Source organism: Zosterops lateralis (genome assembly GCF_965231275.1).
Source record: "Zosterops lateralis genome assembly, chromosome: 3".
Lineage (NCBI taxonomy): Eukaryota > Metazoa > Chordata > Aves > Passeriformes > Zosteropidae > Zosterops > Zosterops lateralis.
In genome coordinates, this window is record NC_139764.1 from 53,229,297 (window position 1) to 53,253,351 (window position 24,055).

The following is a 24,055-nucleotide window of genomic DNA, read 5'->3' on the forward strand; positions in this document are numbered from 1 at the left end:
GAAATTTCACATCAGTTTTGTCCCTATAACAGAATATACCCAGATCATCACACTATGGGGTTTTACATAAAACGAAACTGGTCGCAAGAAAAAGTCCATCATCCAGACAGATAAACACTACTTTCAGCTTTAAAATCTCCAAAACAAGTAGCTTGACATAAATCTACAAGAGAAATAAAGCAAATACAGTCAGGAAAAGAAGGCAAATTAAGAGAAGCCTTCTTTCCCCAATCTAGCATTTCTCTTCTCCCTCCTGAAGTAAAACCAATTCAATTACACTCACATCACAAAATCAGTACAGAAAGACAAAAAGTCAGTTAATGAAGAATATGGAAAACATGAAAGAAATTCATTTGCAAGCTGAAAAGAAAGAGCAAAACTAAGGATGACAGACAGAAAGGATGACAGATTGTATGACTGAAACTACCTCAGCTTTCTAATTGACAGGATTATATAAACAGGATGTACTGATATTTTTAGGAGCAGAAATAAGAAAGATACACCAACTGGTGCAACAGGTAATATATGATTCTGTAGTTTATTTTAAAATTGTATTTAGAATATGTAAATCTATGTCTTTCTTTCTTTCTTTCTTTCTTTCTTTCTTTTCCTTCCTTCCTTCCTTCCTTCCTTCCTTCCTTCCTTCCTTCCTTCCTTCCTTCCTTCCTTCCTTCCTTCCTTCCTTCCTTCCTTCCTTCCTTCCTTCCTTCCTTCCTTTCCTTTCTTTCTTCCTTCCCTTCCTTTCCTTCCCTTCTTCACAGAGTTGCAGCATCTCTCTTCTTAGCGTGTCTCTACTGCTTCTTGTCCTTCCACTGTGACCGAGATGAGTTCAGCTCTGTTGTCACCCACATTCCCCAATTTGGTAGCTCTCCTGAAACTAAACAAGTCCTACTCCTATTTCTCTTGCTAAAATTTTTAGCAAATAAATTATAATTCATTCTTTTTCAAAAATAATCATTCTCATATAAACAGAGATATGTATGCTTAAGTAAGCACAGTTTATATTTTTTTCCGTCAGCAGCACAATTTGACGTATGCTCCCAACTTTTTGGGGATTTTTTTGTTTAGTATTAAATTTTGTGTTCCACACTGGTTACCACTTGATGGTATTTCTACTATGCATTACCAGCAGAGAAGTAACACTTTTGCTGAAGTGTCAGAAATATAGACTGCCATTTCTTGTGTTAGGAATTGTTTTCTAGATGAGCAGTTCTCAAAGAATGGGGAAGTGCACAGTGGTGAGATTTTACAGAGGAACATAACAGAAGAAGTCTTCACCTGCTGATTCTTCTTGAGAAAGGGCAAAGAGCAGATATGGAACCGATCTGGAGATCAGGAAAGAAGCAAGCCCCAAGGTGTTTTAGAACTACTTATTATTTATACAAAATAGTCTCATCTGCACACAAATACTGCAATTACACAGTGAAATTATCAGAGAATTGAGAACCTGGGATCAGACTTCAAAACTTAAGAGGCTGACCAGTACTGAAGAACAATCATTCACAAACCATCGAGAAATCAGGTAAGAAAGGACTACTAACTGCACGGCTGTATTGGTGAGGACCTAATGCTCAACTTGCAGACTGAGGTAAAAGAAGACCTTCAGATGCCTATATCACCCTTGGAGCCTGGATTTAAGACTGTCCTCCAGTGTCACTTCAAATTCTCTAAAAGAGAATTTGGCTACATCAAGGCTGGTATCTTTTACCTGTGAATCTGCCCCTGCCTTTCTCTTCATCCCAGCTCTCAGAAATTCAAAATATATGGAAGGCTTTACTCTAATTTTGCCTTCATCCTTCTATGATCCCTCTCACTTCACTGCACAAACCTTCTCTTTCCCAGCTATGATAGCAAATGATGTAATTGGAACACCTATCAACAGATAAATCACTACCTTGTTACTCTTAAGGCCTATAAAATTGGAATGTTTTGTGTATTTTTAAACCAAAATATTCAATCCGTTCAACTGACAGTATATTTAAAACATGACAAGGTGTCCAAGGCAGCAAAAAACCCATTTCAATTTCACACACAGTGATATGTAGACATTGGAGCAGCTGTGTTTCTTCTATCTTATAGGCTGTATTACTAGGTCTTTATCTGCTGAGACTTCACCAAGATGCTTATGAACAGTATTTTCAAGTCATAGAGAAATCAAGCATTTAACAGCAAAGTAAAAAGGAAGAAAATTAAATTTAAAGACACAACTGCAATCTTTAAAGTTGCAGTTACATATAATCCAAAAGATGGAATGTGGTGACATTTACAAGAATATCATAGATACAATTAAGAATTCTATTTCATAAACCATCCAGCATTTTAATGAAAAAAGTTAATTCTCAATGGAATTTTAAAATGTAGATGAAGAAAAATTAACATGTAATTACACAGTGAAATTATCATAGCTTTATTTTAAAGTCAAAGGAGGGGAGTCTCCAGCATCACTACCACTTACAGCATCTTTTGTTAGTTTATTTTACACACTATTTTTATTTCAAGCTAAGATTTCTACATTGCGACAGCATAATCCCAAAATGTTAATCAACCATGCCTGACAGAATTCCCCAGTGACTTGCAGCAAGTGCTGATGCTTTCACTAATATTCAGTCTTGAGCAACTCACTTTTGTTAGATTTCCCAGGATGTTGAGTATACTTTAGTTTCATCCTTCCATTTCCAGATCACCTCTCCATAATTAACAGAGCTGAGACTGCAGATAGAACTGAACCTACATGTTCAGCTGCATCAGCTATGCACATCCCTTTTGTTCAGTATCTAAAATCCAAGTGTTTCTCCAGCTCTGGGAACCGGAACCATACATTATCACTTCTGATCTTGGTTAAAATGAGAATCACTTCAAATTAATTTTAATGCTTAATATAAAGAGCACAATTCAAAACCAGCAAAGGATAACAAATTGTGTGGTTTCACTAACTGGATGTGCAAACTGACAACATTCAAATTAATAGCTGCAATATCAATTTAAAATATCTTTTAAGAAGATCCCTTGACAAAGCAACTCCAAAATGCTTTGAACTCTTCCACAAAAACCCTCAAACAGCAGTGACCACATTAGATGCAGGAATTCTCAACAGTGTATGTCTTGCAAGGAAACCACAAAACAAAAGCAAGAAAAAGCTCCAGCACCCACCAACATCTCATCAAGAAATTGTTACCTGTTTTTAAAAATGCAGTTAATAGTTGTTGGGGCATACAACGTTGTTGGGACATATAGGGCTTTACCCTAGAATGGTGGTATGAAATAAAGTCTGAAAATGGTGCAGATATATTTGCGCATATATTGTCAAGACCGTTCAGAAGAATGCAGTCTGATTCCATGTTTATTTAATTTTGCTCAACTTATTATTTAATTATTGTTATTTAATTAACACTGCTCCCTCAAAAAGATGAGGGGTAGGTTTTGTCCATTGCACATGGGTTCCTTTCACACTTCTAGCCCCAGGATGATTGTCAGAAGCAGAGGACAATGCTTACCTGCTGAGCCTGGTACCTCTGCTGGGCCTGCGACAGATACTGTGCCTGGGGCGGCAGGTGCTGGGGCTGCGGCTGCTGGTTGTAGTACGGCTGCTGGCCCTGCTGGCAGTAGCCACTTACACTTTGCTGACCATACTGAGGTGGGATCTGTTGGAAGAGCCAAGGAAAGCAAACACATGAGTGGAAGCAGAAGGACATGAAATCAAGCTGTGTCCCACCCGTATGGCAACCTCAGGAGTGATGTCCTCAGCTACACACCTGACCCCACGGTCTGACTCCTTTACTCAGCAGTTAATGGGAGCCCTTGAATCCTCTTGTCCTAGCAGGAGGAGTAAGCCCAAGTGCTCTACATAGTTACTCTTTTCAGGAAGAGCTTCTAAGGAAAATGCCATGCTTCTGAATACCACAATCCTGTAATGCTCACCCTTAAAATACAGAAGCAATTACTTGAAGCATTTGCTCTCCATGGGCACACTACTAAGGCAAATCAACAGAGGAATCATTCCAACGTGCAGACCCAAAAGCTGAATTGTGGAAAAAAGGCACAACTCTTAAACAGACATTGAAAGAGAAATGCTTTTTGTCTTTTCTTTTTTTTTTTTTTGAGCAATTTTACTAATTTTTATTTAATGTTTTGTCTGTAATCCTCAGGTTTTTAGTCTTTGTATTTAAGCCTTACACAAAGTCTTAGGGTTTGGCAGGACTTTGGTTTGTCAAGTTGAATCTCTCTCAGTATTCTCTCCCCTACTAAGATTTTTTTTTAAATAACAACAAAACAAAATAATTACACACTAGTAGGAACATGTATCACGTACTGAGAACCTGCACACACTGAGAATTTAAGTTAGAACCAAAACCAAGTCAATCACAATGTCAGAGAAATTTTCTGCATTGATTTTGTTTGTAAGCCTTGTATCAATAGATACTGACATTTTCTTGAGGTATTTGAAAGAGCACACTTAAAACAGACTCCTGATATCATGCCCTGTTCTTTTCCCCAAACTGTGGAATTTAATATAATTTCAGAAAAATAACAGATGTAGCACACAACTTCTCCCTTCTAGAATGGACCTCCCATTGGTCCTGCACATCCCTGCCCTAAGCAAGTGTCTCAAACACCTGAGCACACCTGAAATGCTTTGATCTCTGAGCTGTTCCCACTGAGTTTCTGATAGAAAGATAAATCTGTTTATTCAACAAGCAAACACATACCTGTTCTACCTAAAGTTAATTTACTACATTCATTCAACAGTATTTACTAGGCATTAATAATAATAATAATAATAATACAAAGTTAAACACCTGCTCAAGGTGTTTTTATTATCACAACTTTATCTGCTCCTATTACTTCTGCCAGAAGTTGGCAATCCTACCTTTTGGTTATCCTAAGGCTATTACTGTAACCCCACTCCTGCACTTGCTTTACCTTTGCTTCCATTTCCTTTCCCATCATTATTTCACAGGCAGTTGAATGTTTCTGTGACCAAAGCAACCCTTTCTGACAAATACCCTCTCCCCGATGATGCATAAATGAGGCCTTTATAATGCAAACTAAAAAGGGTGTGTTGGAATATCATCAGGCAAACAGACAGCTGGAGTCTGGGATCTGACAGAAGACCACATGGTGATTTGCCCATCATCTGCAAAGGTCACACAGCCTGGACTGGTTCCTAGCAAATGCTGAGAAGAAACCTATGTTGTGGTCCATGTGGGTTACAGTTACACTGGGAAGAAAAGGAAAGATATCCAGACAGCAAAATCTGGGCTGCTGGAAAAAAAGAAGAAAAACAAATAAAGAGAACTTGAATGCCCAGCTTACAGGATGGTAACAAAGCAAAAGATCAGATGCATGAGCAAGCAGAATATTTCTAGAATAAAGATGCTTGTAGAGGAGAGCTGGAGTTCACCTGAACTTAGGAGCCAGGTCACTGGTACATAAAGTGCAAGAAAATGAAATTTTTAAATGAAGAGGGGATTAGAAGAACACATGGTTAAAAAGCATGGTGTTGCTATGATGAAGACATGGAGATTCTGGGTCATCAAGTGAAGATGCTGAAAAGATTCAAAGAATGAAAAACAGACATGCAGTGACTGCAGAGTAAATGGAGTGACAATAAGAAATTCCAACAATACATGGATTTCTAAACAGTGAGGGGTGGACTGGATCACAGGGATATCAAATTGCAAACAAAAGCACTAATAGTAGTCATGTAAGAAATACAATAGAAAGGAAAAAAATCGTGGGGTCACTAGTAGGCATCATCCTAAGATACAAATTCAGGGAGAAGACAGCTAATAACAAAGTAACAATATATGCTACATAGCATTTAGAAACTAATCAAAATAAAACTCCACCTCACCAAGCAGCAGAGGTGTGGAGCTTGGTCAGATCAAGAAGATTGAGTGCTGGAACCACCATGCATGGCCAGACTACAGCAAGGCTGACAGCAGCACACTAGCAAGATCAGCAAAAGGCATGCAGCAAGATTGATGAGGGGGAGATTTCAACTCCTCCCAGACAGACTGAGTAAGCAGACTACAAAGCTGAGACCAAAATATCAGATAACTGTCACAGGTTGTTCCATGGAACTGCTGGTTAGGGAACCTGCATGAGGAGCGACTGCCTTTGGCTCAGTGCAGAGCAGCAGGAATCATCTACTACTGCATCCTGCAGCTGCCGATCCCCCGTGCATCAGTGACCATAACAGAGCTAAACTGAGCATCCCTACAGGAACAATGAAACCCAAGGAATCTACTACTGTCCTGCTTAACTTCAAAAAGTGTAACCACACAAAAATGAGAAAGCTTGTTAAAAGGAATCTCTAACAGACAGCTATGAGAAATAAAATCTGACTGGCAGCATCAAAGCTGTTTAACAACAACCACATGGAAAGCACTGAAACAATATTCACCACCCATTCAGAAAAACTTGATAAGAGCAAAAGGACACCAGCAAGGCTCACTGCAGCTTTCTAGAGGCATAGGGGCATCCCCTTCAATAAGCCAGCACCAAGTCCAAATGAGGAAAACAGAAAAGACTGTAAACTCTGGCACTTCAAATGTAATAAGACAGGCCAGAAAGAACTGTTGGAACAGCTAGAAAAGGGAATCAAATGAGTAATGATTCATTTCTTCAAACACATCAGAAGTAGGAGGTCTGCCAGAGTCTGAAGTGACGAATGATGATGAAGGTATAAGGGGAGATACAGAGAGCACAATGCCATCACAGAGAAGCTTAACAAAATCTTTGGCTCTAGTGTGCACTGTGGAAAAATCTTGGGGTGTTGCCATGCTGGAGTCCTTTGTGAGAGACTTAATAAATGTCTCTGAATCTGATGGGACTTTTCATGGAATAAAGTGACAAATGAACAGTCAGAAGTGGCTTGGGACCATAAAGTATCACTCCAGAGGTCTCATCAAATTCAAAAAGCTGAATTACTAATGACCATATGCAGCCTCTAAATTGGAGCTGCCTTGGTAGGTGAGAATCACAGTATGGCTTAAAAAGAAAAGTCAGAGATTTGAGTAATTTAAGACTACATAACACTGATGGACTGCTCTGGATAAATCAGGACACATAAGAATGAAGGTAAGATTTAGGAAATATCAACATAGCAATAGAAAATCCCTCTCTAATGACTTCTTGGACTTACTAGGAAGGGTCAGACAAAAAGGTTCAGGGAAATGCAACAAGAATCATCATAGTTATAGAACAGTTTCCATAAAAAGAATCTATAACCCTTTGAGGATAGAAAGGACACCAGGAAGTAAGAAAATGATGGAAAGCTACAAAAGCATCTTGTCCAACAACAATTAAGATGCATTCAATAGCAGAAGCGAACTTCAAAACAAGAGAGAAACAGGTTCTCTAGTCACAGGGAGAGCAGATGTTTAGAACTCCTTGCCAAATTGATGTTTTGAAAGCTGAAAGTTTATGTAGGCTCAAGCAAAGACTGGACAAGTTCACAAAAGAGACATCCTCTGAGGGTTACCAAATTTATAGAGCCACATCTGGCTCAGGAAGTCCCTGAACTGAAAATAGCCAGAGGCTTGAAGAGTACTGCGGGGAGTAGCACATGCTTGCTTTGTTCTGACTCTCCTCTAGGCATCCAATTAAAGCCTCCACTGGAGGCAGGATGTACGGGGCTTGATCTGCCTCGACAGTCATGCCTACCTCCACACCACTTTGCAAAAGACAATCGGGTCCTGAAGAAAACAATGAAACTCTGGTCTAAAAGATACTAAGTAACAAATGTAAGCAATCTGAAGAAGGAATAACGCCTTGACTGACAAAGCTCTGAGACAGCTCCATTTTCTTAAATATTTTCCCAAGCAATCTGCTTTCAGACACTGGTTTAAGAGAGGTACCAGGCTCTTCTTCTGATCCTATCTATCAGTTACTTATGTTAGAATTTTCCTCCATATCCTCCCAATCCAAACTCTTTAAAAAAAAACCCCAAACACCAGCAACTAAAATACAGCAATAATCAAAATACTACATGTATGTTTGGATGCTGTTCTCTTTAGTGCAGAGACTCATCACCACTGCCTTAGCAGAACATTCCATATAATTGCTGTGGCTATTTAAATAAATAACAAACAACAACATGCAAATTAATCCTCCTGCTTTACTGATGGGGATCACAAGATACCGCTTATGGACAAATGTTTATTAAACAGCATTAAAAAAAAAAAAAAGTTAATTAAAATCTCCCCAGAACAAAACAAATATAAAGCCAATTACTTACAATGCTTGGAATGAATGACCCAAGTGTGCTCTTTCTCCATAAACCTTCCCTCCCCCTCTCCCTTACACCCACATTTTTTGCGGCCACACAATGCAGGAGACGAGAATTTGGCAAAATTCATCATGCCTGTGGTAGTGCAGACATTCTGGGGACAGTTGAAGAGAGAACAGACCTGAGTTTGAACCTATTTCTAGACAAGCACAGAAACTGTAATAATTACTTTGGACTCCTATCTGACTTGCACAGTATAAATAACATTGTTTTGGGAGAAGTGTGACTGACCATCACTGATTACACAACTCTGAACACAAGCAAAGAAAGGATGAGAATAAAAGGAACAAAATTGGCAGCCAAAATTAAGAGATCCAACTAAACCTGTAACTTAGACCATTATCTTTAATTCTTGTTTGAGTAAGGGATCTGGTGGCAGGCATTCTTTTTCTAGGTAATACCTTGATACAAATGGAAGTTTTAAGCAATTTTTGCATGCAAGATCCATGACTGATGTCAAAGAAGAAGGATAATTAAACAGCATTAGAGTCATTATAATATTTTTTTTAAATTAAAATGTAACAGAATTAGTGTGTTAGCATAGGTACACTAGCAATACCAGCAATATGCAGCTACTGCCCTTTTACATCACTCTGATGGCTAAATCCAGTCAATAACGGAAGAAGCTTTACATACCCCCTACCATAAAAAGCTCTGCGAAGTCACTCTGGGATCCACCTGAACACATTAGATACCATGACATGCTCCCCACAGGGGAAGAGTCCTGGCTACATCCTTGCTTCTCCCTGAAACCTACTGGGTGCCCAAAAAGTGAGGCATGATATTGGATATCCATTACCCTGGATGATACTGGTAGAAGGCAACAGCACAATCTGGAAGCTGTGGACTACAGTGTCATGATCTGAAAATCTGGGGCAAAACCCAGGTCTGTCTGGCCTGATCAGCATCAAGCCCATCTTAGGGAGAGAAGAAAAACTGAACTTCAGGGGCAGGGGATGCCGCTCAGAAGAAAGGGTGGCACTGCCTGGCTCAGTGGCCAACTTTGTTGAGGAACAGTGAGACAGAATATTGTGAAACAAGTAACATCCTGAGTAACATAATCATCAATAACATTCCACTTTCTTAGCACCTGTAACACTGTAATTACACAGAAATTAGAATTTAAAAATGCATAGTGAGGGGCATTCTCAGAAAAATAAAACCCTACCACCTGGTACTTTAAACTAGGAGTAAAACAGCACATTCCTTCCGTTAACAAAAGGTTATAATATTTAATTTTAATTATTTTAGTTTTATGGTGGTCAATTCAGTTATAGCTATAAAGAAAGATGTCATTCAGTTCCTATCAAACCTTCAAATAAAACACCTGTGATTCCTGAAAAAACTTCTGCTTCCGTTTTAGATTTCCAAAGTCAGATCTCTGCCAAACCCTAAATATTTTCCCCCAAACATTCAAACCATACATTTCTCCATATTTTCCAAAAGAAATCTGTAATGGAAAACTAACTCCCTGACTTTCACACACTTAACAGAAAGATCTGGTTTGTATCTAGAATTTCAAAATCACATGAGCCTAGGTCTTCATCTGTATGTTTCACTGAATTACAGAAAGAAGAAAAGTATAATATGCTTATACAGCATAAGGAAATCCTCTGGCACATGTTCAGTGGAATATTCTGTCGCAGTTAGGGCAGCATGGTCTCAAATCAGCATGTTCAACCTCAGCATGCTTGTGCACACAGTCTTAATGGAGGCTAAAAATCCTTCTCACTGAATGACAAAGAAAAAATCTACAAGGAAACCAAGCAGAAAGCTGGGTGTTAATATCAAGGCTATTAATCAGAGGTAAATCTGAAATCCTGATGCTACAGCATTTTATTCATACATTCTATAAATTCTATTACTTCTTATCACTTAGCTTTGACCTTTTGACAATACATTGGTCACAGTGTTCACCTGTGTTACTGTCTTTCCTACACTGCTTGCCTTTACACTGAAGTATGAACTTTAAAATCTTATTAAGAGCCTTTAAAATATTAACACTGGGCCTGACACTGGTCCACCCTGTGACCCAGAGCAAGGAAGCAAAAGCATAAGAAGAATGTTTCTGTGTCACAGAACAATAATCCCCATTCCAGAACTTGCAAGGTAGTGGATTTTGCAGAGTCATTAAATGCATGCCTATGTTGAAGACTGCAGTGCAGCACAGAGATCTGCAAACTAGCTCAGATACTGGCAGGAGCCTACACCAAAACCTGTGCTCAGCTAATTTGCTGTGCTCCACAGAAGGGTGAATTGGGTCAAAGGGAGATCCACACTCTTGTAGCCAGAGTGCTTCTTGTACACAAGCCAGTTCATTTAAAAAGGTAGCTCAGCCATCTCCACAAGACGCTGCAGTCTGCAATGCAGTCATCCCCAGCACTACAGAAAGGACAGGACTTACAAACGTCTGTAATCCCCTTTTCCCCAAGAAGTACATGGCAGCACAATTACACCACTTGTCAGTGCAATGTACACGGCATCACATATGTACCTGTCATAAGGTGCTCTCTATATACTGCCTTTTACTGTAGCTTAAATCAAAGCAACATGAGCTAACCAATTATTAATACAGGCAATTTCCTCTCCTAAAAAAGCCCCAAACCAACCTACAAAAAAATAAAAAGTGTACAAAATCTACTAAGATTACATGATTAAGGAACTCTCCAGTCAGAAAATACAGATGTTAAAGTTCCAAAAGCAACATTAACTGAGCCATGCTACACATATATAGCACCTTCTCTTTCTGATTTATGTTGTCAAAGGCATTTCATAAAATACAGAGGATGTGAAATGTGGCTTAGTTAATGTGGCTGCTAGAATCTTATCATTTACATTTTCTGACTTCTTAGCTCTGCAACCTTCACATCTTATTAACATAGTTTTTTGCATAGACTGTAGTATGGAATAGTACTTATGTTTTATGTATTGACATATTTTTGATGTACTGAGATTTTGAATAAGTTTGCCATTCTTCATGATGAGAGCCAAATAAATAAAGACTACTAACACAAAATAGTCAATCATTTATAGGGAAAAGCAATATCTCTCCTTCCAAAAAAGAACACTTTGATTCCCCTGTCAAAAATTGATGAAAACTACCTCTGCTGTAAATGCTAAATCTATGCCAATATTACAATCACCTCCCACTCCCACCTTCCCCTAAAAACAACAAACAAACAAAAATAAAAAATTTGCATGTTTCAGATGAACTAAAATTGGTTTCAAGGGAGGGGTAAACAGCTGAGTCTAGAAACAAAAGGAAGAAATTTTTCCTACAATAGTGTTGATTCGCACAGTGCATTACAGCTTGAACTAATGCAACACTTGGTCCATTCTGCAAGTTAAGGCATGAAAATATGATAATCTGCAGGAAGAGATTTCCATGTTGCTGTACCTATGCTCTCAGACCGACACTATAGAGAAGACTAAAAATTTGCAACAGAATTGTTTTTAGAAGAGCTATTTCAATATATTGCATTACAAATAGAAATCATAGTGCCTACACACACACACACTCTCAAGTGATGAGTCAGGTAAGATATCTATTCTTATACTCTGCCTGCCTTCCTTCTTATTTTTTAAGTGATCAAAAGAATTAAAAGGGATCATGTAATCTGTTTAAGTAATAGATTTCCACTTTACAAACCAACATAAGGAAAAGCACATCAGAACTATCACCACATGATCTCTGTGGTGATTCTAACGATTGGGGCTTCAGTAAAAAATATGTAGGAAACCCCACCTATTGCTGCGTGAGTAGCATGAAATTCACCTATCAAACGCCAGGCATTACAGAAAAATGCAAAAGCCTATATTTAACTGATTTGTAATCATACAACAAATAATTTATTACAAGGTACTTCTTGAGCATCCATGAATGGAATAAACAGTGATCTTTGATGCCCAAATCCTCTAGTTGCCATTTATTTTCCAGGAAATCTGTAACAATTTGGACCACCATTCTTAAAATGGTGATTAAAATAAAATATGGTTTAAAAAATACAAAGAAACCTATTTCTTCAGACTAATTCTGCAATGCCATTCAAACCTTCTAAGGCAGGGAACACAAATGAGAGGTACGGGTTGAGTTTGGATAGCAGGTGATCCAGCTGCATGAGTAATCCTCCAATTTTATGCCTTTATACACAGAGAGACACCTAACACTTAACTACTGGAGACTGAAAAATCCTTCAGTAAAACAGCTTTCACTCTACATTTCTTCTGGCACATAGTCTTGGTAGGAGGAAAAACTGTAAACACTCTTTAATCTCAGTAGTGGGAAAAGGCAGAATGTGCATACACCCTCTTTATCATTGCTTCCCTGGCATCTTGCATATCCTTGAGTTTTCTTTCTTTCTTCCAGTCTTTTGAGAGAAAAGGGTGCTTTTTAATTAATTCATGTTCTCCTCCAAAGATATCAATCTTGATGAATACTGTCTTTATCGTTCCTAAACTCAATGGCTTTCAGAACTAAATCATTTGAGATCATTTAGAGTCCTTCACTGTATCTCTTAAAACAGCAGGAGAAGAATATAAAAGATCTTCCACAGGGAGTAATGCCATGCACTCTGAAGCAAGCTAAGCCTTTCTCCCCACCTAAACTTGTCCAGTTCCACCACAGGGCTTCACAGACCCTTACAGTGCACACCCTCTTTCCCTGACAGATGCTTTTTTTTATTGTTATCCTGCACCTGTGGGGGAACAACCCCAGGCACCAATACATGGTGGAGGCCACCTGGCTGGGAAACACCCTGGCAGAGAAGGACCTGGAGGTGCTGGTGGACATCAAGTTGAACTTCAGCCAGCAATGTGCCCTTCCCACCAAGAGAGCTAATGGTATCCTGGGCTGCATTAGACAAAGTATTGACAGCAGGTCAAGGGAGATGCTTCTGCTCTGTCCAGTTCTGGACTCCCCAGTACAAGGGAGACATGGACATATTGGATAGAGTTCAACAAAGGGCCACAAAGATGATTAAGGGACTCATGCATCTGTCCTATGAAGAAAGAGCAAGAGAGCTGGGACCGTTCAGCTTGGAGAGGAGAGGGCTCCAGGGAGACCACACAGCAGCCTGCCAGTACATAAAGGGACTCTACAAGAGACCTGCAGAGGATTTCTGTACGACAGCATGTAGTGGCAGGACACCAGGGCGTGGCTTCAAACTGAAAGAAGGCAGGTTTGCATTAGGTATTAGGAAGGAATTCTTTACTGTGTGGATGCTGAAGCACTGCAACAGGCTGCCCAGAGAAGCTGTGAATGCTCCATCCCTGGAAGTGTTAAAGACCAGGCTGGATGGGGCTTTGAGCAATCTGGTCTAGTGAAAGGTGTCCGTGCCCAGGGCAGGGTGGTTGCAATTTGATGACCTTTAAGGTCCTTTCTGACCCAGACAGACCATTGTATGATTCTATACTTCAGCTTAGTAGTGTCCTAGTACAAAGTTATCTGCCATGGGCCTTTAACAGAGAACCCCTCTGGTTTTGGCTCAGACACCTTTGACAAGGTCACCACTTTTGAGTTTACCCCCACAAAGAGCAGACCAGCAAGTCATCTTCTGTTCTGGTCCTTCACTGTGTTAAGAGGGATATCCCACTTTTAATCAAGAAAAACTTGCAATGAACATGGAATGATAGAACAGCCCTTTGTGTTCCCATTATGGATTTGAATCCCCAAGTAGCATCCACAGCACAAGAGGTTGTTCAAGACACAAAGAAAAACACATGACTGCCCATATCTATCATTTAGGTTCAGCAACATCTGTGATAAATCTAGACATTTGTACTGACCAAATTCTTCTAGTTTCTTCAATTATAGCAGGATCAAAATCATACTTTTCATCTGGACACTAAAAATTCCCCACAGCAAGGAATTCTGAGGCAAAGAGAATGAACTGGCTGAACTAACAGTAAGAAAATTTGATTATATCTCTATCCATCCAGGATAATTTATTACAGCGCAGCATAGCATTAACTGCCTAAGATCAGGATCCCATTCCTGTGGCACAGTTCTTCAATATTCTTTTTGGGGTACTTATGCTGGCTTAGAAAAACAAGAAATACAGAGCAACTCCTATCAGAAACCCTTCTTTAGATGAATTTAACCAAAGCGCACCACCAATAAAACCAAAACCAACCAACCAACCAAAACTATTTTGAAAAAAGAGAAGATGCAAATCTTTTCGGTAATGGCTCTTCTTTCCTTTTCCCTACTGGGAACAGATAAAAACCAAGTCAGCCTCTTAAATAGGAGTACTTACATAACAGCTGTCATTTCAAATATTCCTGCAAGTATTTTTAAAAGAAAACTTTCAAATCATTCCTTGTAGTTGCAGAGTTCAGATATTTGATTTATTCCATTTCTATTATTTAATTTGACCTATTACTTAGCACTGGAAAACATCAAAAGAACCCTGACAGAAACATCAAAGACATCTATCTTATAAATTCATAGCTGAAACCGTATAGCACATCATAATTTTTTAAATAATTACAGTTTTATTATACTCAAAATAAGATGATTATTGTAAATTATTCCTCATATCAGTTACCACAAGCAAGTTTTAGAAACATCTGCTAAATGCAAGTATCTGGATACAGTTAATCCAATTCACGTAACATTATACTCAAAATGGAACAGAAAACAAACGAGACCCTTTAAAGTCCTAACATCATTTATCAAAAATTACCTGTTTTACTTAATTGAAAATAGCCCCCTTACAAATCTATGAAGAATCAACCACCAAATCCATACATTCATTCTACCGAACTACTAGAATACTTTTTTAATTAATATTGCAACTAAATTTAACTCAAATATTGTGCTCTATCTGTTTATATTCATAATACCTACTACTCTTTCAAGCATTTCCTCCATATCCATGCAGACTCCTTCCTTTCTTGAAAGCTCAAGCCCCCCTTCCCCCAAGTCTGGTTGTTTTGGGCTATTATCTGAACACCTATTTTGTTTAAACATTCACAAAACAAATTCTTACATTCACAAGAAAATGCTTCCTTCTAATTTATGTCCAGACTGAAGTAATATCTATCTGTACACAAAATTAACACACAAGTGTATAATTGTAGTTTATGCTCAAGTGCCCCAATTATGCACTTTGAAACACTTTAAAGGATCCATCAGAAACATTCAATACCTCCAAACTGTAAAGTCTTGAGGAGTGTCTTTTGACAAGACAGCTGCATAATGGAGAAATCTTTCAGCTAAAAACAAAGAAAGCAATCCAGCTTTGGGGCTTTTTTCCTCCAGGATACCCAGGCTGTACAGAATGGTGGGACCTATCTGGTGCAGTGCATTTTGCCACAACTAAGAGACAAGCAGGAAACTGAATAGTTTGTTGTGCTTTTGTGTAATATGTCCCAGGTAAGCACAAGAGGCCCAGCCTCCAGATTGTTTGGAATGGTGATTAAGGAAAGGTGATTAAGAATGTTTGCAACAGACAAGTGAGGACCCTACAACTTCCTCACTACAACTCCAAGTCAAGTGCAACTCCCCACACATGCTTGGTGAAGGTTCATCCTCTGCCTTCTCACTTCTCCTTAAAAAATATTTTTAAGAAGCAGTTTGTTCAAAAAGGGAGTGCAGGAGGTGACTGTCAACAGTTTTTTGTTACATAAATAAATTTCTCTGCACATGTGGTGGAGAAGGGAAATCTGTATTAGCCCATCTGACTTTGCACTGAAATGGGTTACAGGTGCTCACACAATCCATTACACTCTTTCACGCAGACTGGTGATAAACTTGCCATATCCTTCATGTTATAATTTATTAGAACCACCAGTGTTGTTCGTGGCAGGGGGTGAGCAGGGGGGATGTCCCAGCAAACACAGGAGAAAATAAGGAGACAAACTTATTTCACATGACAAACACATACCAAGTTCTTAATAAATAATAGGTAAGGAAATCATGAGTGGTAAAAACAGCGTAAGAAGAAGGTAGACAACTTGTTACATTAAAAACGTACTAAGAAAAGGGTTTCAGGCTGACTCAAAGATGGTTAAGTAGTGAGGCCATGTTGACAAAGGTTTTCCTCAGTAAAACCAAGACACAGTAACTTACAATGAGAAAATGCAATGCTCTGTGCAACTCATAGGGGATTTAGCATCCAGTATCAGGGGCATGTAGTCACCGTTTGTTGACCATTAGCAAAGAGATAAGATGAGCCTATTTGTGAGCTCAAAGAGTGACAACAGGTACCAGGCAAAGTGAGACAAAATTCCAGATGCTGTTGCAGTTCTTTAGCGGGTCCAATAGAATGATAAGTTCTTCCAAGGGTGATGGAAAAACCACACATTTTCAGGAAGGTGCCATTCAAAGCTGTTCTAAAAAAACATCATGCAGAAATGCTCCCAAGCTCCTCATCCAATGCACTGTGTGGGTTCCTGTCTCACAGCTGCCCAGTGCCCACCTCTGCACACTGAGGAGCTGCAGAAAGAAGAGTTCTGACAGCAGGCGCCATGAAAGGCACAGTGCGGGTTGATCGTGGTTCATATAATGCTCCAGAGGCAAAAGCACCAAAACAACTGGTCTACAGCTGCAAGCTGATCTGTCTGCTGCCACAGAAGCCCCACTACTTCACCCAACCCATCAGTTCTCTCTGACTCCCTACCAAGGGTTCTGCCAAACCCAAATAGCAGAAAGATAATGGGCAGCCTCCTGCTGACTTAGCACACCAAAACTATTCAGCATGGTCAGATGAACCCAGCAGTGACAACAGGGAAGTGGCTCTGCAGGTACCAACTGGCTTGGCTTTGGCTGCTGTTGAACTGCAGATTCTTTGGTTTTGGGTTTCTGTGGCTCTCCTCATCTCGTGAATCCAAACCCACAACTCTCACTTTCCAAAAAAGCATACATGTGTAAAGTACCAACTTCCAGCTCTCCATGCAGAGCCCTTCTTAAGGGAGATGTGCCATGAGAAAGCTGCTGCACTACAAAGTGAAGCTACAAAAGCGTCTCCTTGACTTTCAGGGAGGACATTGGCTTTTCAGATCTCCTCAAAACTCAAGACACTCAAATTCTGCCATAAAACTTAATCCATTTTAAGCAGAAAATATCTCATTGCTGCTCTCACCTAGAGTGATATCCAAGGGAAAGTAGTGATACAGGGAGGGGGACATACACACAATTCTCTCTCCCTTCCTTGCAGGAGGTGAAAACAAATATTTAATGCATTTCAGAGACATTCTTAGCACAGAAGTAAAGTGCAAATGGGTAATACCCATTTAGATTAGTTATTGAATATTATTAGGGCAATGATCACTTATCTATGCTGGCAGTTAGGTATTTCAACCTCCTGTTTGGTTTGGCAAATCTTCCTCTGAGTACCAGTTGTACCTTAGCAGCTACAGCGTTGTTCAGGCATGAGCTTCTAAGATTAAACTAAGCTTCTGATTTTGCAGTTGCATAACTATTTAAAATATTTCAAACAATAGGTCCATATTTCTCTCAAGTTGTATATACTGTCCAGAGCATAGAGTTCACATGTCCTGAAGAACGGGCTTTTTTAATTTTAAAACCAGGTATTTTCATTACTTAATTGGCTCTGAAGTATATAAATTTTTTTTGGAGAGTATAAAACTAGGGAGAAAAGCTTAGGAAGCAGCACTGTCTGCTTTGGAGGGAGTACTTACCCATCTGCCCTTCTGGCCAGAGGTTTAATAGATTTCTATTTTTATAAAGGACATAAGGGGAGGGGGTGGCTCCATCAGTTTCCTACAGAAACCCAGCTGCCAAACTGGATGTGCCAAAGGGGAATTTTAGGGAATTTTAAAGAGATAACCTCTGCTGAGACTGCAATGTCAGCTTTGTAACCTCATGACTGGAACATGTGCAGTGAATGCTGGATTGAAAAAGCTGTGCTATGGGAGTTAGAAGAAAGAAAAGGAGAAAACAGGAACAGCACAAACTGGGATTATTAGTCCGTGATGAGAAGAGGACTGGAGCTAAAAAACACTGTTAGTTCACTGTGAAAAAATACATCTATAGAGTAAGCTCACTTTGATTTGAGTATTTATTGATAACCTCTGTGCACTTCCCTTCTCCCAGCCCTAATATGGTCTCTGCATTTTTTGCTGATGCTGTTGTTCCATTTAGCAGGTCACTTGCAGCATATTTTAAACAACACATGGACCCAAACTGACCTCTGGTTTAAATGTTCAGCACAGAAATTGCGGGGTAGGGGTTGAGCAGGGAAGAGGAACAGGAGAAGAATAGGAGCACTGCCAATTAAAAGAAAACAACAAATATATAAATAAATAAAACATTTAATAATTGGTGCTTTTTAAATCTAGTCCTTCAGCTTCTACTCAGCTTTTCTTGCATGTTGCGACAAAATGAAACTAAATCCCCTAACTTTAAATTATCAGGACTTTTTAAAACTTATTTTACAGGAAATAGGTAAAGAACTATGGCATGTACTGCTATTTAGTCACCAAGATCAGAATGTTTGAAGATATTTAGCATGATAAAGAAACTATAAAACACTTGTGATTCTAAACTAAGATCAACATTCAAAACAGTAAGGTCAGCCAAAAAAACCCACACAAATAGAGTAGCCACAAATACCTTCAAAGGTCTTGAAAAATCTATTATCAGGTCTTAGTTGGGGATTAAAAAGGTGAAATTAGTGATTTGCACTCGGACAAGTAAATTTCTATACTAAATTACAGAAAGGGAAGTCTCTTATGGGTAAGACCCCATGACAAAACATTTCTGTTGTCCACCTGTTTTCTTCTGCTCCTCACATATAGCAGTGTGCTTGCAGAACCATCCCTTTTGCTACATTTAAAATTGATGAAAAAAGATGATGTCATCACATTTCGCCTAGAAGAGAAGCTGTAATAAATACCCTTTTGCAGTGAAAGCAGGAATGCTTTATGATAAAATATAACAGCTCTTTAAAAAGAAACATTTCAAAGTAACAGGAATGTTAGAAAGGTAAAATAAATTAATAGCCTATGTTGTTAAAAACTATCTACAAATCTTTATAATCTAATTCTCTCAACAGCTTCAGTATGTGTTGAATGTCATTAAATTATCAATCTAAGAGAAAAATCAGTCTTCAAACTTGAAGATATATATCCCGTTTAGCCTAATATTTGGGAGCGTAGAAGATATTTTTTTCATATTCTGCATTAGTGATGGGGTTTGGGGAGTGTTGCTGTCTTTTTTTTAATGGAAAATTGTGAACTGACAACCCTTAAAAAACCAGCTACAACCTCACACCATAAGGCATACACTAATATATGCTATCTTTAACTAAATGTTAGTTTGTTTCAATAGTGTTTGTTCTTCTTTCTGGACAGCACTTCATTGAGGATCTGCTCCCTTGAGGAAACATAAGCTGCTTCAGTGCAGTGTATCTCAACATCTCTGCAGAAGAAAAGGCATATAATCAAATAATTAGCAACTAGTGTAACCATTTTGTGCATCAGAAACAAAAACCTAGACAAGCACCTCTCCTTAAAAGCATTGCTTCCTTTGTTGCCTCTAACTGATCGGAAAATAATATTATTTCATCTTCAAGTCAAAAAGAAAACAACTTGTTACACTGCAAGTGCCTTTTCCATTGCCTTTCAGCAAGAAAAGCTTTGTCAAGTCAGAAGATTTTTGCTCTCTCAGAAAAAAAGTATTTCCATGATGTATTGTAAATCTTTACCTCCCTCAGTTGGGAGGTAGGTTTTTATGCCTTTCAAAATTTATTATGTCTGTTCGACTGTGCTTTCCTAAAGATCCCTTTTAGCTTCTGTTCCAACTAGCAAGTGAAAATTCTCTCAAGTGCAGTAATGTAAAAGGAGTAGGAAAGAAATTCAGCACATGAACAGGGCAGACATACAATGCACAGCCCTACAAAGCACATTATGGCTCAATTCATGGAATACCCGAATTCAAAGTACTTGCTCTATGGTTCTTATAATTTATTAAATTTGATATTATAGATAGAACCATGAAGTCTGTCCCAGTTGAAATGCTTACATTTCCAAAGAAACCCTACAAACTCAGCAAAATCTTGAGCCATCTTTCCTAACCACATCTTATTTATTTCCATTATGTGTGATTCAGGTTCCAACTCTACTATGCAATTTAAAATTTGAGTAAGAGTAGTGCCACTGAGCTTAACAGGGCCAAGGCCACTAATGTAACCAGTGATGCACGCAGCAACCTACTGAGCTGAGGGACTTATACTGCAATATCCTTGGGGCAAGGCATATGTCTTTTCCTACATTTCACAAAGCAGCACATAATTTTGCTGGAAAACAGGAAATAAAGATTTTAGTTTTAAAATTTTCCCAGTACCAGCAAGTCCAAAGAGGAGAGCAGAGAGCCCAGAAGAAGCTCTGCAATATGTCAGATTAAAAGGATGTCCACAATCTTTCACTTTATGATGGTTCCATACAAGATACGATAAAAGAAAATTGTGTCTAACTGGAAAACTAATCAGGAAACAACTTTTCCTGCTGCCATTCTTAATTATCTTTTTCTACTTTTGTCTAAAGCAAAAGACTATACTACTTCTATTTTAAAAAATCACAAAAACTAAAACCAGTTTCAATTACACTAACTATACCTCCCTTACATTTTTCCTGCTGTTAAGCTTATTCAGTAAGTTAAAAATAGAAAAAAAATCACACACAGACACACTATCAAATTCACTGTCAGAGAAACAAGCAATCATTAGCCTAGCAATGACTCTTTCTCTGATATTTCAGTATATATACACTGCTTTAGATATTCAACACTCTTTCTTGAATAGCAAATTCATCCTTCATGTGCACAAAGTGCAGTAAATTCTCTCATAATTATAAGAGTGCAGGACAACCTTGCTAATTTTAATTACTGGGAAATTTGTCTTGGGTTTCTAAACACCATCAGTAACAAGGTACACAAAACAAGTAAGACACACAGAAATGGAAGCCAAGGCTGTTTTAGTGAAATTATATCTTACTAATATATTAGAATTGCAGGGTTTGGTTTTGTCACCAAGTATGAGCAAGTATATTTCACTGACTTTCATAAGATGAATTGATTATTACCATGACATTTCAACCACACACAAAAGAGAAAGGTGACACTACAGCAGAAATGTGCTATCAGTTCAGCAGCAGTGATTTACAGAAAGAGCTTTTCAAGTTTATACTAACAGGGTTATTTCATGAGCTGAAAATAGTTTTATTCCCTTATGTCAAATAACATTTATGTATCTGTAATGTGCACCATACCATAAAAAGGGAGACATGAAGAAAAACATGACTTTACAGACATGACTACCATCACACAGTATTGCTTTATAAATAATGCTGACATAAACACAATCTGCATATAAATAACATTTCTTATATTGACTGTTAAATGCATTGACAAAACCAAACAGCAGCAAAATGTTGCTTGTGGTAAAAAGCTCTGCTTTTATTTTAAAGATATAAACAAAGTATTTATTTTTGTATCTATCAAAGCAAGCAGCTGACTTTTGATTTTGTCTGTGAGGAGCACATGTCTACAAATAAAGGAAGAGACAAAAAAAACCCCCAACATGGTAGAGGAGAAAAAGAAACAAGTGAGGTTTCACACTATTGACAAGGCTTATAATCCAGAAAAATCTGCTGTGTGAGCCAAGGCACGGCAACATAGCATTTAGGCACATAGGAGAGAAATGCTTGTAAATTCCACTGGTCCAATGAGCAGAGACACAGTTTTCATAATTTTATCATTGTGCTCCACGGCTGAGCGGCTGTTAGGCCAATGGCAAGGCACAGGTTCCCATTTGAATGACATATGGGTTCACCCAACCAGAGAGATGTTAGAGCATTAAATACCACAAACAGACAGGACAAGAATACAAAAAGCCAAATTAGCGCTCGTGCAATGGCACACTCAGGCAGGGACCTGCCTGCTCCAAGCCAGCACCTCTGCCAGGTCCCCAGCATTGGGAAAATCCTGTCCCTCCAGGTAACAGTCTCTCACCTCATAAAACTCAAAGCACGCTGAAAAATTATACTTCAAAGTGTGGCGGGAAAAAAAGAAAATGCATGCTTTTAAAACACTGGGAAATGTAGACTTCAGATGTGGGGAGTGAGAAGGGAGCAGGAATTATTTTTTCCCACAGTATTTCTAAAAAAGTGCCATGAAAAATACATTTTACCTTTGTGGAAAGCTGTTCTTCAGACAGAAGTGTTTAACATGTTACATAAACATGTTATGCAGTGAAATGTAAAACACAGGGGGATTTTCATCACATTTATTGCATTTGTTAGCCAAAATGTAGTAGTCTTGTAATCACTGCCACTGCTGTAGTAAAACACTTCAGTAATATTAACAAAAAAGTGCTTTCAGACAGGCTTGTCAAAGGGGAAAGACGTTCTATTGAACAACCTGGACCTAAACAAAACAAAACCAAATAAAACCCTCAGAGAACTGCAGATGAACATGCAAAAGGAGATCATGGGGCTGAATTTCAACTAGAAATTCACCATGCCTTGAAATTTTCTTTTATGAAAAAAACAACCCCAAGTCACATGAATTACTGAACACTGCATAGGACACAGCTACTCCCTCCCTGTGCAATGGGATGGAGCAACACATGAACCACACAACACCACCAGTCCACAGAAGAGGATCAGACTCTAGGGACCTGATGGAAGAATTGCCTTAGCAATTTTCAGCCCAAGTCAAGAAGTTCACCATGATGGCATTTAATGAGCACAGCAGGATTTGCAAAAGCAAAGACAGAGAACAAGCTTTACCCAGGCTGCCTAAGAGACCCTGCCTGTACCCAGGCACCTTCTCAGGTGAGGAGTGGGCACCTTCACCCCTGCCCCTCACCCTGCCCCAAGTCAGCTTCAGCCTCCCCACAGCTCAAAACAACTCAAGGAAGCAGCAGAGATGGTGCCTTCCACTGACTTTAAGGGAGCTTTTCTTCTCAGTCTTTCCATGCTCTATTTTCACCCTGCAGATCTCTCTAGACGTGGTCTCTTTAGGTTTATTTTATAATACCAGGATTCTCTTCTGTTGGTACTGTGTTTTTCCTGATCTCATTTGTTTTACGCTTTCAGTGCTAATGCTATCATGTATGCACAAGACTTAGGAGACTTCACGAGGTTGTGCAACATTCTCCATCAATAAACTGAAAGGACCAGGAGGGAGGATTATCTTTAGGCACACACTCAAAATAGTTGTTTAGATGAAGGGTACTGATTAATTACAGCAGCCCAAAAGTCACTGAGTCTCTTCCTGACCAAGAGGAAGACCATTGCTGCAAGAGAAGCAATCCATAATAATCTTTATTAAAAGTTACTTAGTCACACACTGTTTATGTTTTAAGTGGTTAAATTTTACTTTACTGGCAAAAATAAATACTTTTTAGGACAATAGTGAAGTGTTAGGAAAAACAACAACAAACCGTTTCTTTCCTTAAAAATTGCAGCATCACATCACTATCTGCCACAATCTCTCCACACGCTTCATGTGGTAGATCCTGGGAAACTGTTTACAGGTTAAACTTTGCCCAAAGTTTATCCCAGCAGTATCTTTTTACTTCTGAAAACTTGCCTGAGAACTTCATATTCCAGCGTAACTTTCAACTGAGCACATCTAACCAAAATCCTCTCAACTTCTTCTTTTTTTTTTTTTTTTTTTTTTTTTTTTTTTTTTTTTTTTTTTTTTTTTTTTTTTTTTTTTTTTTTACTACATACACCAAAATATTGAAAAAAAGCCTGTCTGACCCAGGAAAAACCCCAAATACAATTAAGTATCTC

At 38.6% G+C, this 24,055-nt stretch overlaps 1 protein-coding gene across 4 annotated transcripts in view; it reads right to left on the reverse strand.

Moving 5' to 3' along the window:
• The window catches only part of ARID1B (AT-rich interaction domain 1B), a 325,115-nt gene that overhangs the window by 239,902 nt on the left and 61,158 nt on the right, over positions 1-24,055 (reverse strand). For all 4 annotated transcript variants that reach the window (XM_083856435.1, XM_083856437.1, XM_083856436.1 and 1 more), the window contains exon 3: positions 3,495-3,641. In XM_083856435.1, the coding sequence (XP_083712561.1) occupies positions 3,495-3,641 (147 nt within the window). The remainder of the gene's footprint in view (positions 1-3,494; positions 3,642-24,055) is intronic.